Below are 18,875 nucleotides of genomic sequence, written 5' to 3'. Positions count from 1 at the left end.
TACGCGCCTGACCAATATTGAGCATGTAATTAGAGCGTATTTATTAGATATTTCCATGATTAAAAAGATAAAACCGATACCAGTAGTTTTAATTATTTTCTCGCTCGTATACCACCGCCCCGCCAATTATCGCCCCACAACTTTATTAATGTTGGCAAATAGACAGTACTTGCGCCGAAAAAATGGGTTGCGAATATCAGGATCAAATTACGCGGACGGGATTCGAACCCGCGACCTCCAGGTTAGGAGTCCGACGGTACTTACTGGATTTTTTTACCAAGGCCTGTTAATTGAGGGCAGTGGGGGAGGGGGAGGAGGGGAATAGCTAGGTATTTGAGCAAAGGGGAATAAAAACCTGATGTAAAGTCAATTTTTGTGGAAAACTGCATGATTTAAAAGAAATTTACTGAGGGGAAGGGGCCTATCAGCGGCCCCTATTATAAAGGGGGAAAACCCTGATTTAATTCTACCCCTTCACCTCGGTGCCTCTCAATAATCCGTGAATCTAATGCATATTGAAAACATAAATTGTTTCTACTTTATTGAAGTTTGAAAGTATTGTTTTTGATTAAAGAAGTCTAGACTGTGTTGTAAAATCTGTTTCATAGTACAAAATGCATATCTTGAAGTGCGTATACAGCTTATTTTTCAGTTGAATAATTATTGAAATGTGCATCTGTTTAATAAATAATGATTTACTACATTTTATCGGTGAATAAATATAATCAGAACTTCGGATGCTTAGTAATTAAATCAGGAGCGCGTAACATGAATGATTTAATTATTCGCATCATTTATCCATTAACAAAATACAGGAACATATTTTTTTTATCAGTCACACTGTGAGTGATATAGGTTTGCTATTTCTTTTATCAGCATTCACACACCTTTTTTAATGTATGCGCGTATCGTGGAAAAGCGAAAACGTCTTAAGGTCCCATAACGGATAAATCAAAATAATATATCATGAACGTGATCAAACAACGCTGATATGTTCACGCATTCCATGGGCGTTTAATTATTCTTAGACTAATGGACAATTTATTTATGGACTACATCAACAGAATGATTGGGAATACATTGGTACATTTGCCTTATCCCTCTGTTTAAGTTATATGTTCTGATAAAGAAATTTTTCAACTGCTGCGTACTTTTAATGTATTAATTACGATAATATCCGTAGAAATAATTAGTATTGTACAAATGCTGTTCGTCTAATTAGTGTCTAAACTTGCTAAAGGCATCTCAAAATGTTTGCAGAAAGAAAATTTATTCACTTCAATATTTTATAGAAAGAGCCGACATGGCTGGCTCATCACTTCTGCACATGGTCAAGATGGGGTGATCATTTTACCAAAGTTTTATAAAATTCCTTTAAGGCGTTTAGGAAATATACAGCGGGCACGCAATATTGAAGGCTAAAACCTTTGACTTTGAGTGTTGACCTTGACATTGAGCCGGCATGACTGACTCATACATCCATCGTCTTAGATAGATGATCCTTTGACACAGCTTTTATATAAATCCTTTAAGGGGATTAGGAGATACAGAGCGTACACAAAATGGAAGGCTCGAACCTTTGACCTGTAGTTGTAACCTTGACCTCGAGCCAGCATGGCTGACTTATTGACTCTGCAACATCGCTTTGATGAGATAATCATCTGACCTGGGTTTGGTGAAAATCCTTCAAGGGGTTTAGGACATACAGAGGGAACATGAAATGGAAGGATCAAACCCTTGACATTGAGTTGTGACCTTGACCTTGAGCCAACATGGCTGACTCATCGTCTTGATGAGGTTATCATTTGACCCAAGTTTCATGAAAATCCTTCAAAAGGTTTATGAAATACAGAATGGACACAACATTTTAATGGAAGGACGAAAGTACGGTAGGACGGACGGAGACCATTCCAATAACCCCAACACTTGTTCGGGGGATTAAAAATTCTCATCATTTAATTATGTACACGGGAGCGTATATGAAAACTTGAAATATCAGCAATGTATTAATCAATTTAAACACATAGTAGTTAGCAGTGGTCACCTATGTGTGTGACATTAGTAAAATAAATAATTGAAAAATAGGAAAGTGTATAATGGCGAATATTACCCTCGACTGAAGCATGTTTATATGTAATTTGGTCATAGTTGTTCCATGACATGTTTACAAACGCCCTACAACATGTTGTACTAGAGTTAGATTCATTCAATATACTTTAAAGCACAATAAGGCAAATGCATTATTTATTTAAATAAACCGAGTATTTCAAGAAAGATGTGTGTATTTATGTTGACTCATGTACACATATGATTAGAAACAGTAACGATTAATTTTTTAAAGTACATACCCTAAGGTATTAATTATCCCGCAGCCTATTCTGTCACCAACATTGCACTTTGGTCCACATTTCTTCCCAGAACCACTTCCATTATACAACCTGATTATAAAGACATACTAAATACAAAAACAGCGAGCATTTATAAATCAATACAGCTTATTAACTTCAATATAGCAAAAGAAACTTTCAAACGAATACCACTTAACCATCAGATCGAAACGAGATATAGGAAAAAACAAAAACCTGAAGATCTAATAGCATGGGGCGGCATATGACAGTGTTTTGATAATCATTCAGGTATTTAACTTTTAATACATTCATTGTAAAAAAAGAAAACATTCATAAAATAATTAAATGTGCAAAAAAAACAGTAATTTTACTCAAATTATTATATCTTTACTTTGAATCTACCGATTTTTATCATTGTTATGGCATTTCATTTTCCAATAAGTTGCTTTATAAAGTAGTGAAAAATGTATTAAGAAATAACCGACGGTTACGAAACTGCACCTGGAGTATCATTATTTATTGAACGCCCCTCGTATACACTTAGCAAAATGTGTAATTGTTCACTAAACATATACGAGCTTTGTTGTTAGAAGATCCAGATATTGCTGCAATTTCACTTTACCTTTTAAATAGATAAATAAATGTAAATGTTCATTGCAAACAATCAAAATTCAATAGAGGTACAAACGATTAGAGAAAACCGAACTCACAATCTTATTTCGCAAAAAGATGAGATAATTTCAGTCATACTTCTGGTCTGTGGTATGCCTCCTGAGATTTTAACCGAATATCGTCGGTTTCAGTAAAAATCTACCATCTAACTGTTAATTCTCAAACAAAAATCTATATTCAAATCAGCACTTTATTTTGATTGAACTTGATTATATAGGTTAAGTGTAGCTGCATTTGTTGTTTTTACATGTGCAAGGCCTAATTCGAATTAGAACTAAAATATTTGTATGTATGTTTACTTTATATCTTTGAAGATTTTTATTTGATTGTTAATTGAAAGTAAATATTGATATTTGCATCCTTGTATCCGTACATTTGAATATTTTGTCAATATAAGTTATTTCTATAGACTCGTTCTGATAATGTCTTCATTTGTTTGTGTCTTCTTTGTGTTAATTTAATCATATACCTTGTGCAGGAACCCGTTCAATAATAATTCATTACAAAACGTCAGGTACATTTAGTGACTTCTCAATGAATTTAGTTGGTACTCAATTCAATGCATTATCTTTTATTTTAACTATTAAAGGTTGCAATTGTCTAAATAAAACATTGCCTTATAAGAATTTAGCCGGTTGCTAAAGTAATACATGTATCAAGAGAGATTAATATTCAACACAAAAGTGTTTAAGTTACAACAGCCTTGTCATTTTTCGATGACTATTTACTGTTTTTTCATATAGTAAGCGGTATTTCTCGCACGAACTGTCTGCAATCTCAATACATATCCCAATAGCATATGTATAACAAGTTTACAATAGCGTGTGATCTAAAAACTTTGTTGAAAATGCATATAAAAACGCGTTTTTTAACATGTGGTTGTAGAAACATCTGTATATGTAGCATTTGTTTTACTACAGGTAAAACATCGACTCTTCAACTTTCTATTTCAATTTTGCACTCGGCTAGCAATTAAACTGTGCATAACTGTGCATGTCTTAGATACACACTGCTCCGAAAAATCAATCGGAGCAATGTTTAGAAGATCATCATAATAACGAATGACACTTCTTGAAAGATTCCATAAGCTCTTTCAATAAATATGCCGGATATAAAGAACTGTCCTAACAATGGTCGCTGTAAATCGTATGAGAAAAACAATAAAGCATTGACTGAAATAAAATTAATAAATAATGTAACTGTACTTGTTTTTGTATCTTCCTCAAATGACTCTACACAACAATTCAACTGGTTAAAGAAACATCTGCTTTTGTAACATTTGTTTTACTACATCGACCCGTCAATGTTTTCCGCCTAGAATTTAGACTTAAAATGCTAATGTTTCATTTCAAATTTGCACACCGCTAGTAATATAACTGTAGATGAGTGTGCATTTTCGTACATTTCCGGAAATTTACGGAGAATAAACGGAACTTCAATCATTACATGATAGAACCTGTATTAGTTCAAAAAAGTTGAAAGCAAGATGACAGGATATTTAGGAGGAAAATGTTTACCTTTAAAATCTCAAACTTTTGTTGGTACACACAGCTCTAATAAATCGCGTTATATAACTTACTGACATAATGATAGACAACTGAACATTTACCGTTCTTAAATCAAAGTCTTGGGTATCCGGCGTTGATGACTACGTAAAAACAGCACACAATGGGCCCACTTTCAACTACTTTTGCCAGTGTAGGCATTCAGTGAAAATCACCCATATAGCATTAAGAAATAGAAAGTATCTCAAACATTGTGCTTTTTCGAGTAATACTCAGATAGGTAAAGCCTCTTAATTCGAATATATTACCCAATCTGTAAATCCAACATTCAATATCGGCCTTTTTTAATAATCACAAGGATACCCAAGCCCATTCAATACGCATACCTTAAACACATTTAAAACTTATTGACCGATTTCAGCCATCGAGATCTTTCTGTGCCTCGTAATTTAAAAGACGCCGATAAAAGCCTAGCCGATTACAAAAAAGTAAATTACCTTCTGGCTAGTAAGACGTAGCCCTTGTTAAAAAAAAGAGAAAGATGGCGCTTGTGTCGAACATTTTCCGCGCTTGCATTTTTAATATATACTTTGATGACTTCATTACCTTCTTGTAAATATCAAATGTCAATACACGTTGGCCAATGAGAAACATTGAAGTGACACTGAGGCCCCGGTGCTCGAACACAAAAACAACACTGTGGTAAGAATCCCGCGTAATGTGCTTTACACCTGGCATGCTAAAGAACACACAAAATCCTGTTATTTAAGCGTCTTCTATATTTGTCACTTATCTCCAACGCAAATTATTAACAGTCAAGTGGAAATGACGCTCGCACGGGTTCTGGTTGAGATTATGTATAAATTTAAAATCAAAGTGGCGTTCTCGCCGAATCTAACAGTTTGATATGTGTACTGTTTACATGTATTTGCATTTAGCTCCTCTACAGTCCAATGATTATTGTCCATTGATTACTTTTTTAAATTTATGATAAAACCAAACTTGCAGTATATTACAACAGTTAATTAAATGTGTCATGTTAAGGTGAAAAAAGTAGAAATTTATCACAGTCCGAAAGTACTTCCTTAGTATTTCAAGTAGTATATTCATTGAGTATGAGACTGTATTAAAAGATCCACTGTCATATGTGACATTTTTCCTTACAAACTATTCAGTTAAAAGACGTAGTGGTCAAGTGGTTTTGACCAAGAAACCTTGAATCGTGACTCCAAGCGTTTCAATCATTAATACTCAATGTCTTTATATATATGAGATCAGGAACTTATATTCGAGAAATGAACAACCACATCCGCCGCGCCATGAGGAAACCAACATAGCGCGTTTGCGACCAGTCTCGTCAGGATTCATGTTGTTCGCTTTCAAATACTGTTGCAATTAGAACAATTAGCGAATAGCTTGTACCCAGACCAGATTGCGGATGCGCAAGCTGGTCGGGATCCATGCTGATCACAAACGCACTATGTTTAGATTTCTTTTGGCACGGCTAAAATATTCATGCTCAATTTACAAATCTGCTTGATCGATCTATAAGCTCAAAGACATTTCTTCCCGGAAAAAAAGAAAAACAAGTTCGGAGGCAAAAGTACTGTACGTTTTCGTGTGACATTTGATTCATCAAAAGTACGAAAATCTTTCATTTTTCCATGTTCAACACTTTAAAAAGATACAAGGAAATGTAAATAGTTTGATTTAAAGTAACAGCTATTAGCAGATCATAGTATTGTATATTACTGTAGTGTTTGTAATAAATGTAATAAATATCTTACAAGCCGTTTGCATGATATCCTATAGAACGTTTTCCACATCCTGGCAGATGATTCTCTGGATAATTCTCTGGTACTAGGCCTATAGCTAATATAATAAACGTATATGTTAGATTTCAGATATTGTAGATCATGTTCATCAGCCAGACTGATAAAACAGAAAATTATCCAGTTTCAATGTAATGCATAAGATGTAAGAAAACAATTATGTTTATTTCTGAATGAAAATAATCAGTTACAACTCTGCTGTCAAATATTTTAGAAATCATTTGCTTCAACTTATATGCTTACAACTGAAAAAAAGACATCAGGATTTTACATGAGAAAACACTGAAAGCTGGAAACAAATGTTTTGTTTACATTTTTTATGTATTTCTTATAAGGCTGAATAATGAAATTTACTTTATCGTTACTAGTTGATCGAGAAATTACGGATTACAGAAGCTTGGCAAAATAATAAACTTGAAGAGAAACAAATTATAAGGCGATCTTGAAAATAGAAAGATCTTGAAATAACACGGTTAATTATTGTATTTTTGTATTTCTGTTACACTACCTTCTTGTATATTTTGTTCGCTATTATATTTTTTCCTACACATGGACATATATATATATATATATATATATATGTTTGTTCATAACTATTTCCGATTACTCCGTACGTGATGTTAGCATTAATTTAATATCTTATTCTTTACAGCCTGTGCCTGTGACATCTTTTTATACTTCCTGGATGATAAGAATTTTTCGCAATGACTTAAATGATGATAAGAATTTTTTGCATTGACTTAAATGCAACAATACAAGTTGAATAGACACTTATTGACATTTACTTGAAAAGCATTTGTAAGTTTGAAGGAAAAAGTACGATGTTGCTCATTGCAGAGCTGACGCTGTCTGCGTATGTCCAAACGTGAGAACCAATTGGAGCACGAGGCAATAATACGCACACTATTGCATGTTCACACACATTTAGTGTATAATATGTATAATATACTGACTAAAGGTTAGGGTTAGTATCACCATGGTTACAAATTATATACATTTAAGGTACTTTTTGTTCACCTTTCTTGGATCCGGTATATACCGGCACGGATTGATGTCGGTCGATATCTATACATTTAGAGGTAAATATTTTCAGCTTCTCAGAAAAGCAATATGTATATAACATAACATTGGAAAGAATGTGATATGGACTGATTACCAGATGAAGAAACACGTTCACTATTGTCAAACACGCAATGTGAAACAAATTTTTAATACTTATAGCATTTCATAAAATAACGTACAAAGTGTGTTCTTTAATAAAACGCAGAAAGGAATAGAGTCAGATAGCTAAATAAAAATGACGGTCACTCTTTGTTACACATGTCATATGATCTGTTGCAAAATAAAGTATGATACAGCATTCGAAAAACAATTGTACGAACTTTGTTCCATAATATTAGACAAAATGTGTCACAGACAAATACATAAAGGAGTATACTTAATCTCGAGTTTAATACTTTAGAATAATCTGTTAAAGTGTACAAATGTCAGAATAGATGAAGTTGGTACAAAACTGTTTTGTAAATGCTTCGACATTTTTATAAAGTTGAAACTGAACACAAAAGTATTTCAAAGTATTGAAAAGCAACATATATTTGTCTTTAAAATCTGAAAATTAACATTTTTCAAAATATACAAATATATACTAGTACCGATAGTGCCACGTTGACCAATATTCAATATCTCCACTTCGAAATAGCTTCCAATGCTCACGTATTTCTTGTCAACATATAGACTAATCTCACCATTTCCATTATCCGTATAACTACAAAGAATCATTATAATATCTTTATGGTTTGTATAACATGAAAAATATGTCGTTGTTTTGAGTCCCAATATATCCACATATGTTCCTGCAACAATTGCAAGTATTATTAACTATACAACACTGATTTATAAGCTACACAATGTTTTCATAAACAAATAACAATTTTAGTGATGAAACGCAGATACTCACTTACAAAATAACGTTTAAATAAAACCGATTCTTTTTAACTTAAAATGGCAGATACTAATCAATCAAACATTTACATACGTGAAATTGTTAATAAATTACAAAATGGTTATAATTTCAATAAGAAATAAAAATCTTTCATCTGACGTATCTGCCTAAAGTTAATATCATCGTGAATGTAACGTTGTTTTTTTTTTCTTTTTATTTTCAATAGTCAGTTACTGTATCATCATAACCAAAGCTAGCAACATTTTATTTATTCAAGATAGATCCGCTCGTTTGGATTAATTTCTTCGAACATTCAATACATGGAAAATATAGCAGTTTGAACGTTTTGCAGCATTAACACGAACAATTTGGACCTCACCCAAATTTTCACAGCAGAAGGGAACATCATAATTTTGATAACTATGATATGTTCAAATAAAAGTTATAGGTCCACGTGCTTGTTTTGGATACGTTTTGCCATAGGTTAAGAAATCAGCAAATATAAAAGGAATTTAAAAGCATTATTTGGAATCATTTCACGTATCAACGATTTTGCTATCGTTTTTTTTATCTTACAAGAAAAAAGTTAAAAGGTCAAAGATAGGGCTCAACAATTACGACCCAATCATGTTAACAATATTTTCCACGCCATTACTCAACAATATCTTAATATAGTGTCTTCCATACATAACCGTACCAGATTTTGTAAACTAAATTTTGTTGTTCCAAATAGCAAATTTTTGGTACTGAATGCAATCTATGACTGCAATAATCTTCCCGAGTTTATTAAGGTGATAACAAAGACAAGCTTTAAACAAGAAGGGAATAAACATTTATAAGTTTTTATAAATTAGTCATTTTCAGGGACTGTATCTGCTCATAATAATTATCTACATGTATACATTTCTATAAAATCAATTAGATATATCCATTATTGAATTGTTTTCTGTTTTTTTTTGCTGCTATATCGTGTAGAATGTTTTATAAAACTTATGCCTGAAGAGGTTTGAAATGAATTTAAAAAGAAAGTAAAGTTGCTGCACACAGGATAGCGTTAATACGCAAGACAGTTTTCCTTCTTATGCTGGGTCTTAACGTAACCCTGATTAAAATCTTAATATTAGATCTGATTATAGCTGCACAAAGTAATCAAAATTGCATTCATTTTTTTTTGCATGATTACACTTTGCTATTACATAGAAATTTCTGGAGATCCTATACCGGCTCGAAATCAACTTCTCTTAATATGTTTAAGAATCTTGAGTAAAAAAAGTCTAGATCTACAAAGGGATATAAAGTTTGTTTCACTCCATATACAATTTCATTGCACGAAAACTACATTGCACTACTTTGAAGGTGTACGAAATAGTTCTATGTTAAACAGTTTTTATTTGCGTATACATGTATACACTGGAGTGTTTTATGTATGGACAAAGTCCCATGTAATGCACATTTCGCATGACGAAACGACAAATGTTAACAACTGTGATAAATAAACGATAGTGTCCGCTAAAAGGATATGCGTTGAGGTCAAGGAAATTTGATAAAATTAACATTACATATAGTTTAACTGAGTGGAAAACATGGCAACCATATTCTAAACGTCTATATATTCTTATTTAAGTTTTACCTGAGGTATTCTCCATCAACAGCAATGTTTCTGCAGATTAGTTGTCTGTCCAGCAAAGGCTGTAAATAATAATATCAACATAAACTTCTTAATAATTTACAGAAATTCTATTGTTTGTATCAAATATGTCAGCAGTATATATTATGTATGCAGTCTACACCGTAACAGAATGTTAGAATCTTAATGTTACCTTTTGAATTTAAAGTTTCTATCTATGGTATCTCCATTACATGAAAGGACAGTCGTCTAACGACCCTAAATTTATTCCTATATTTTTAGATATTTGTCGCATACAGAGACGCATATATTTTCTGAGGAAGCAGATGTATTTTTCTATCCATCAGTAGCTTTATCTTGAGAAACGATGTATGTTTTTACTAGGCCTCAAAAATCGACTCATGATAAATTTCAAATACAGAAAATGTCAAACTCTTTCAAAGCATATGTTTAACATGTTTAGATGTTAACCTTACATATCATTCTTTTGAAATAATGTCGTATGTATTTTTAGATACGATCTTTGATACAGTTAACTACACATAATTGTAAAGAGAGTAGTAACTACCTGAAGTTTATATTTTCATTCATAGTGCATAATTTGTAATTACGGCTATTGTTACATTGTACATTGTTTTACCACTCCTGAACGTTCTATATAATCACCTCAGATAATCTTATTGGCATCATAATTTTACATTTCTAAAAGATGTTCGGTGATATTTTGAGCCCTTCGTCTAAAGTTTCTCGGGGGATGTTTTAATATCCGTTCAGTATGTTAGATCTCGCTTAATTTTGTAAATAGGCTCAAAATGATAAAGTTATAGTTCATTATCTTGTCAGAATGGCAATCAACGTAAAACCAAATGGCAAATGTAGTTCGTCGATATTTACTGTACCTTATTTCCTTTATTCAGAAAAGAACAACCTGTTATCTACTTTTTGAAACTATGACAAAAGAAAGCACTATGTTTTACACATGATTTAAGGGGACTGTACTCAAGAATTTAGCTAAAAATAATTATTTTTCAAAAGTAAAGTATAGTCGTATTTTGAAAATAACTTAAACATCTTTTAATCGTTACTCGTATATGCAATAAAAGTTTTATTTCCATATGGATAGTTTACTAAATTTGATAGTTAGGTACATATATATACAAGGAGCATATTGCCATAAGAAAGCCATATTTTGAAGATAAAAGCTTCAAAGAAACCGATTATTTTAGATTTATTCGATGGCAAAAACAGACGACAACATCTACAAGACGTTGATATAAATGGCAAGGGCACCCCCATTGGTATGACTAAAAATTCTTGAAAAAGAAGTTCGCGCACACATGCACACACACACACACACACACACACACACACACAGAGAGAGAGATAGAGAGAGATTAAGGCTGTTCTCACAGACTGTAATTCTGATGACTGAAATAGCATGGATGGTGATAACGTCGGCTATATCAAGTATGATCATGAAACCAATAGTGACCAATACTAAACTTACGCCGGTGTAATGAAGTATTTCGACCCCTTCTATAGAAAAAGTAACCCCCCGGTCATAGTATTATGACCTCCAGATCATAGTACTATGACTCCCCATGTGAAGTTAACAGAACCTCACGAAGAATATTGACTCCCATAAAAAACGAACCCCGGTCATTTGGTCATATTTAGTGATAACTCATGTATCTAAGGCCTAATTGCTGCATTTTATGCCCCCACTCGGGGGAGGGGGCATATAGATTTGCCCTTGTCCGTCCGTCCGTCCTTCCGTTTGACCATTAGCCCCAGATACCATCACTTGACTCAGAAATCAGAGCATTTCGCAACGGGAAAAGGAATTCTATTTCTAGACGCTGTTTCTTGGTGTATACATTCTTTTCAGGAAAATAACAATTCACAATACGTTTACAAAACACACCAGTGTCACTAATCCCTGCAAACTTCGGTATGAAGTAATTCTTCAGAAGAAAACTTCACAAGAAACTGCTAGCATAGAACATAACATTAACAGAAGTTGCAATACTTAGCAGTGGCAGTAAAGTACGGTAGCGGCAACAATAGAAAGTAGTAGTAGTAGTAGTAGTGGCAGTAGTAGTGGCAGGTGCAGTAGCAGCAGCAACAGCAGTAGAAGCAGCAGCAGCAGCAGCAGCAGCAGCAGAGGAATAAGTGATAGCAACAACAGCAGCAGGAAAAGAAGAGATAGATGTACAAGACGTATTAGTGGAAGCAGGTATAGTAGTATCAGTAGTAGCAGTTGTAGTAGTAGTGGTTGAAGTAGTAGTAGTAGTAGTAGAAGAAGAAGGAGTACATGTAGTAATAGCAATAGAATAAAATCTGGAAAGTAGACCCCTCGGAAGCACCGAGAACAAAGCAAACAGTGAAAATTGCAGACTCGGTTTGATTCAGTCTGTTCATGAGCAGTAATGAAAAATGCAACACTGCCCACGCCCCCCTAGCACCGGCTTAAGCAGTATTCAATCTTCAAATCTAAATGAATTAAAATCAATGATCCCGGAGGACCAGAAAATATAACAACACTGAGATGAAGTCGGGGCGACTTTTTACGGCCGCCACCCAGCACTTAAAACCCGCTGTTGTGAAGTAAATAAAATCTGGAAAGTAGATCCCTCGGAAGCACCGAGAACAAAGAAAACAGCGAAAATTGCAGACTAGGTTTGACTGAGTCTGTTCATGAGCAGCAATGGAAAATGCAACACTGCCCACACCCCTAGCATCGACTTAAGCAGTATTCAATCTTCAGATCTAAATGAATTGAAATCAATGTTCCGGAAGGACCAGAAAATATAAAAACACTGAAATGAAGTCGGGTGACTTTTTACGGCCGCCACCCAGCACTTAACGCCCGCTGTTGTGAAGTAAATAAAATCTGGAAAGTAGATCCCTCGGAAACACCGAGAACAAAGCAAACAGTAGCGGCACCAGTAGTAGTAGTACAATCAAAATGTTAACTATTGGCAGTGGAGGGTATTAGAGTTGTAGATCTAGTACATTTGTCCGTTAGGTTTGGCGGGGATCACTTTTTAATAGTTATTTTATTCGAAAGTCTTTTTAGGAGCCGGTGTTTTACACGGAAAGAGTTTTTTTTTAAATAGAATAATGTCCGGGAATCGATATTGTACGGAGTTCGAATGTAGTAATTTCGGCAGTGAGTATTTTACATGAAAGGAGTCACTTTTTCTATAGAATAATAACCGGGGTCGTTATTCTATGAGATTCGAAGGGAGTCATCTTTAAGGAGTCAGTATTTTACTTGGAGGGGTCAGTTTTTCTATAGAATAATGACCGGGGGTCGTTATTCTATAGGTTTTCAAAGGGAGTCCGTTTTTTATAAGGCGAGTCAATATTGTACAGGAAAGGAGTCACATTTTCTACAGAATAATGACCGGGGATCGTTATTCTATGGGGGTCGAAATACTTCCTTACACCTGCAGTTATCTCGACAGATTAGAAAAATGTAAAAGTATAGCTATCATGATGAGCGGGTAAGTTACAAATCATTACATGAATCTAATCGATTTCCCTATATATATCTCTACATCCAGCTGAATAAATGTTTGTAAAGCTTTTATAAATGTGAATTCTTCGATATTCCTGGTCTTAATTTGAAGATGAGTTTCTGCATTTTAATTGTGTTAAAATATATCATTGAAACACAATGGAGAAAATAATATGATACACACCTGGGGTTTCTTGACCACAGGGACTTGAGGCGGCGGGGTTCTTTCTTTTGGTTTGATTTCCTCTTTTACATCTTAAATAAATATTATTAAATTGATCATAAACCAACCTTCAAATAGCGGTATGTTTTGAAATGTGTCTATAAATAATCTTAATATGTGTAACAAACACATTTCAAATTATTCATCCGCTAACTTAAGATTACATTCACTAAATATTTACAACTACACTCTATTTTGGAAATAGGTCACCTATAAGATTATTTATTTTAACAAAATTAATAGTAATAAAGTGTTTGAATTACATTAAAGACATTGATTCTGGTATGCCTGGTATGTTGCCTATGGGAATGATAAGGTCTGCGTATTGGCGGTAAGGGCCAATACACAAGTCTGGGCCATTGATAGACTTGCTTCTGTTTATCATAATAAGCTACTGTATAGCAAATAAATTACAGGTGATATTTCTCACCTTTATAGCAAATCAGTTCTCACCTTTATAACGAGTTTAGAAAGCTTGATTGAATTAGGGCTAAATAAACAAAGTGATAATATACAACAGTGTTTTTATCTCATATTTTTAATAAATCAAATGTTTTAACAATTACATCTCATCATTGCTGTTTTTTTTTTTTTTTTTGTCTTTTTATTATCAAAAATATAAAAAATGCATTCAGGCACAGAGCTTTTAGAAATAATAAAATATGTGTATTTTGAACATTGATATATCTTTATTGCTGGATTTTATTATACATAAAAGAAACGTTATTTAGACAGCACAAGGGGAATTATGCATTTTTAATAAATAAGATCCTTCTGTCCATATTCCTTTTTTATCTGTTAAAAATGCAACTGAACGTTTCTTTAATTTCTAATAAAATCCAGCAATTATCACTTTTTTTCTGGTTTTACTTTGTTACTTTTGATAAAAAAATCATAATCATTGAATAAACAAACTTGTAATTTCTCATATTAAGTTTTAAATAATTATTTTATTGTTAAGGAGTGAGAATTGCTTTGCTATAAGAGTTATAATTTAACTGGCCAGGCCATTACTCAACATGACTGAGCAATCAAAATTAGTATATTATCAATTCAAATAATTTTGACAAATGTGTACATTCTGAAAAACAAAAACACCCCAAAACAGCATTTCAATAAATAAAATGCAAAACACAGGAAATAACCAATTTATCTGTAGGCAATAAAATTTATGATTCTCTGACAATTATTAGGCTACATGTTAAGTCTACAGGGGTTTTATGGACCCTTATCAGATTGGACCAGACAGGATCTTGTATATTGGGGATTAAAAAGTCTGGTATTTAGGGGGGGGGGGGTCGGGGTCACTTATATAGGATATTTTCTTTACCTTTAAAGGTAAACATGTATAGCAAAGACTTGTTTACTAATATAAAACGTTCTCTTTATTTTATTTAAACACGCGATATATTCAATGATTTTTTGTTTTGTTTTTTGCAAATGTTGCTATATTAATTGTTATGATAACTAAAAGTAAAATAATTATTGTTTCTATTAAATATAGAAGAATAGATACCCGTTTCGTTCCTCGGCTTAATTCTTTGTACACTTCCAAGTTGTTTACTGTCTTTAACGGAACGCCCTAGGCTATTATTACGTTGAAACTCGTAACTTTCAATCTTGTTTCTGCCTTGTATACTGTCAAGTTGTTCTCGAAGTTGATTCAGTTTAGGCCTTTGTAAAACTGAACTGACAAAGAGCTTTTGAGGTTGGTCATTCTGTGTCTCAAACATTTCAGTCAAGCGCGATATTTCAATTATCAAGTCTTCATTTTCCTTTTCTAACACATCCATACTCTTCATGTCCTTCATCTTGATATTTTCTCCTTGCTTTAATATGGCATTTGTCACTTTATTGACATGTGAAATCAATTCTTCTTGGAACATGTTTACATCTTTGAGGAACTTCTCATTGATATATAGAGCTTGTTTCTTGTTTTTCTTAATTGAGGATGAAATTTCTTTCGCTTCACTGAGATACTTCTCGGCTCCTTGGACCATGGTTTTGAACTCCTGACTGCTTTTGAATACTCTCGCCTTGTCAGGAATATACTCGACTTTGCAAGTTTTGTGTTCAAGAATCATACAGTCACCACGTCCGACTTGTTCGTGTTGTGGACAATAAAACTTGATCAGCTCACTGAAGTGCTGATCGCATTTCTCTAAATCTTCGGCCTTTTCTTTTTTTGCAACTGTCACATCAGAGTTGATCAATGTATGTCCTCGATTAAGTTTCCATTTTTTATGTGTATCAAAACAAATTTTACACATATGTTCCTTACACTCCCTACATAACCCATCAGCACGCGTGGATAATTCACTTTCTTCACAAGGCTTACAAAATACTTTTCTTCCTGACACTTCCATATTTATATTGCTTCTTTGAAAAATATATCAAAATCTATAAAATCCTATTTAAGCTGCTACTAACTTGATCGGTATGTTTACAGCAAAATAACTGCGACGGGAAACCGAAAATACAACTATTTAATATGTGTGCAGCTTAAATGTATTTCTTTTACAAGGCTTTCAAAGTAAATCATTATCATCCTTTAACATTTTTCTTCCAAACTTATATCGTTTATGTTGAACGAAATGTTAGTCTAGAAATTCGACTTCCTTGTTCGGTGTGTTTACAGCATAATAACGGGAATTATGTAATATGTGCAAAAATTGACTTTACTTATTTTAATTTGCTTGACTGCATTTAACGCAGTTTATTATCGATAACATTCCATTAATCCGAAATTGGTCTATTTTTTTTCAAATTAATAACACGCATGTATATTTATTCTCAAAAACAAAACAAGGTAGACATACGAATACACAACCTGCGTAACTAAGGGTTGCCGTTCCCGTACCGTAATTCATATTACGGAACAATCGGTTTTGTATGGAGAATGACGGAAATATAGGAATGCTTGTCTACTAATAACATACATGTGATATTTATGGTATTATTCAAACAATATTTAGTTAAACCTACAAGTGTAAAATGAAAAGGTCGTTAACATTAATCAAGTATTAAAACTTTTATGAAATGCAAGAGTAAAAAACACAAAGATTTTTAACTGCAATTTTTGTTTCGTGTGTGACAGGGCGTTCCCAAAATGAGTAGTATAAAGACTAACAAAGCGGGCGCTGCTTGACCTCAAATTGACTCTAACCCCCGAACCTAAAACGTCTAATGCCGGACAATTAAAAAAAACATCTGGTTTTACGAACTTAAGTGGGTTGAAACGTCGTCTACCCACACAATTAAAAAAATCCTACAAGTTTAAATCCATCGAAAAAACATATATTTTATATGAAATATATTTCATTAAAATCCTAAAAGGAAACACTGTGAAACAATTTTCAATAGTACTGTCCTTATTGGCAAATACAACGCATTAGATTTTTACTACGTTTATTCATTTATAAAACGCAGTAAATATTGATCAGGTCGACATGACGTCACATGTACTTTTAAAAACCAACCAATGAAAACGCATTTGATATTCACTTCCGCATCTAGAACTTTCGTCTAATGCCCGGGTGAATACGCATTTGATTTTCACTTCTGCGTCTAGAACATTCGTTTAATGCCCGGATGAATATGCATGACATTGTACGTAAATAAACAAATAAGTTTGTATTGTTGGATTATACATTGGAAATAAGTGGAATTAAACATCTAAAATGTAAGTTTAACTTGATTTAGAAAAATAATAATGTGTCTAACTATTTACCCACCGCTTCAATATTTTAATATTGACGTAAACAGTTTATCTATACATTGCATAATACAGTCCGTTTACTAGGTCATGCGTGTTTACACGTTTTCAAACCAAAATTTCATTACTAACAAAAAGACCTTTCTACTTTTTGATTATGTTTTGTTTTAGCTTGAGTTCACGTTTTTCTTTTACAAGACACGCTAAAATATGAAACCCTGAATTAACATTATGAAATGGAATCTTTAATATTTACAAACATGATGTTTACTAAAAGGAACTGTACATGAGTTGAGAGGATTTTTTTTAAAGTTATTTTCTTTATTTTATTTCAGGAGTTTGCAAGAATTCTCGCATGATATTGATCACATTACTACACATTTGAGGAACACTTAACCCGACGACCCAGAAATAAAGACATGGAACGAACTATACTATAAATTATTATCAGCTTATTCAACAGTATATCAGGAAGACAACGGACGTTTAGGACAAAATATATTAGAATTACAACTTCGACTGACAACTCTTCAAAAGGAGAACAATAACCACCAAAATACACGAACACAACAAGAAATACACAGTGTCAGGAAATAAACAATAAGAACATCATTCAGAAGAAGAAGAATAACAGGAGAAATATCTGGTGAACTCAGGGACAAATGTGTCGAACTTTAACAACAAATAAATTAATAACTCGGATAAATATAATTTCATTTGACAAAGGACGCTAAAGTAAATATTATAAAACAAAGAAAAGGAAGGAGACACTAAGAACTACGGTCATTTCATGCACATGTAATTTTACGTTATGTATTGCAGTGAAACAAATAATACTAAGTGCTCTTCTGTGAATAATTCGTCGAAATTATATAACAACATTTTGAAGAAAAGGTTGTAAACAAAAACGAATCATCAACTAGTTGTTTTTAACAATGCTTACGTGCTGAAATCATTACTGTATCATCAAGTAGATTTTACATGCGTATGAACATTACTGTTCTGTGTCATCAGTTAGATGTTCATGCACAGATGAACTATATTTATTGATCTTAACACAAAACTAGGATGTTTTAACATTAAACTACAGGTTTAATTGATTTAGTTAATGATAAATTTTATAGTTATGTGATTTTGTCAGTTATATTTAATATTTAAATGCTTTTCTTTGAATATATTCGTCGTAATTTTAATAATACAAAAGTGTTTGAAGAGAAAGGTTGGTAAACAAAACAACCGAATCACTCAAGCGTAGGGTTGTTTTACAATTGCTTACGTGGCTGAACATCATACATGTAATCACTCAAGCGTAGGATTGTTTCACAATTGCGTACATGATTGAATATCATAGTTTTCACTTGTTTCCTGTAGTCACTCAAGCTTAGGATTGTTTCACAATTGCATACACGACTGAATATCATATATTTTTACTTGTTTCTTGTAATCACTAAAGCGTAGGATTGTTTTACAATTTTCTGCAGGATATTA

The 18,875-nt window shown here is 33.0% G+C and overlaps 1 protein-coding gene and 1 long non-coding RNA gene across 3 annotated transcripts in view; one reads left to right on the top strand and one right to left on the bottom strand.

Annotated features, from left to right (window-relative positions):
- LOC123543026 (E3 ubiquitin-protein ligase TRIM33-like) overlaps positions 1 to 17,074 on the bottom strand; it is a 32,454-nt gene extending 15,380 nt beyond the window's left edge. The window contains exons 1-6 of one of the 2 annotated variants that reach the window (XM_053532295.1): positions 15,189 to 17,074; positions 13,634 to 13,704; positions 9,930 to 9,988; positions 8,010 to 8,122; positions 6,313 to 6,397; positions 2,349 to 2,438 (exon numbers count right to left, since the gene is read on the bottom strand). In XM_053532295.1, the coding sequence (XP_053388270.1) occupies positions 2,349 to 2,438; positions 6,313 to 6,397; positions 8,010 to 8,122; positions 9,930 to 9,988; positions 13,634 to 13,704; positions 15,189 to 16,038 (1,268 nt within the window). In that variant the 5' untranslated portion in view covers positions 16,039 to 17,074. The remainder of the gene's footprint in view (positions 1 to 2,348; positions 2,439 to 6,312; positions 6,398 to 8,009; positions 8,123 to 9,929; positions 9,989 to 13,633; positions 13,705 to 15,188) is intronic. The other variant, XM_053532294.1, reaches the window with a different exon arrangement.
- Positions 17,075 to 17,196: 122 nt separating this feature from the next.
- LOC128551437 (uncharacterized) lies at positions 17,197 to 17,938 on the top strand. The gene is made up of 2 exons (XR_008368787.1): positions 17,197 to 17,354; positions 17,723 to 17,938. It is a non-coding gene; the product is annotated as an uncharacterized LOC128551437 (long non-coding RNA).
- The last annotated feature ends 937 nt before the right edge of the window (positions 17,939 to 18,875 follow it).

This window comes from Mercenaria mercenaria, unplaced genomic scaffold (assembly GCF_021730395.1).
Source record: "Mercenaria mercenaria strain notata unplaced genomic scaffold, MADL_Memer_1 contig_1088, whole genome shotgun sequence".
NCBI classification, from domain to species: domain Eukaryota; kingdom Metazoa; phylum Mollusca; class Bivalvia; order Venerida; family Veneridae; genus Mercenaria; species Mercenaria mercenaria.
Note: the sequence above shows the minus strand (reverse complement) of the source record. Positions and strands in the feature narration are given on the sequence as shown.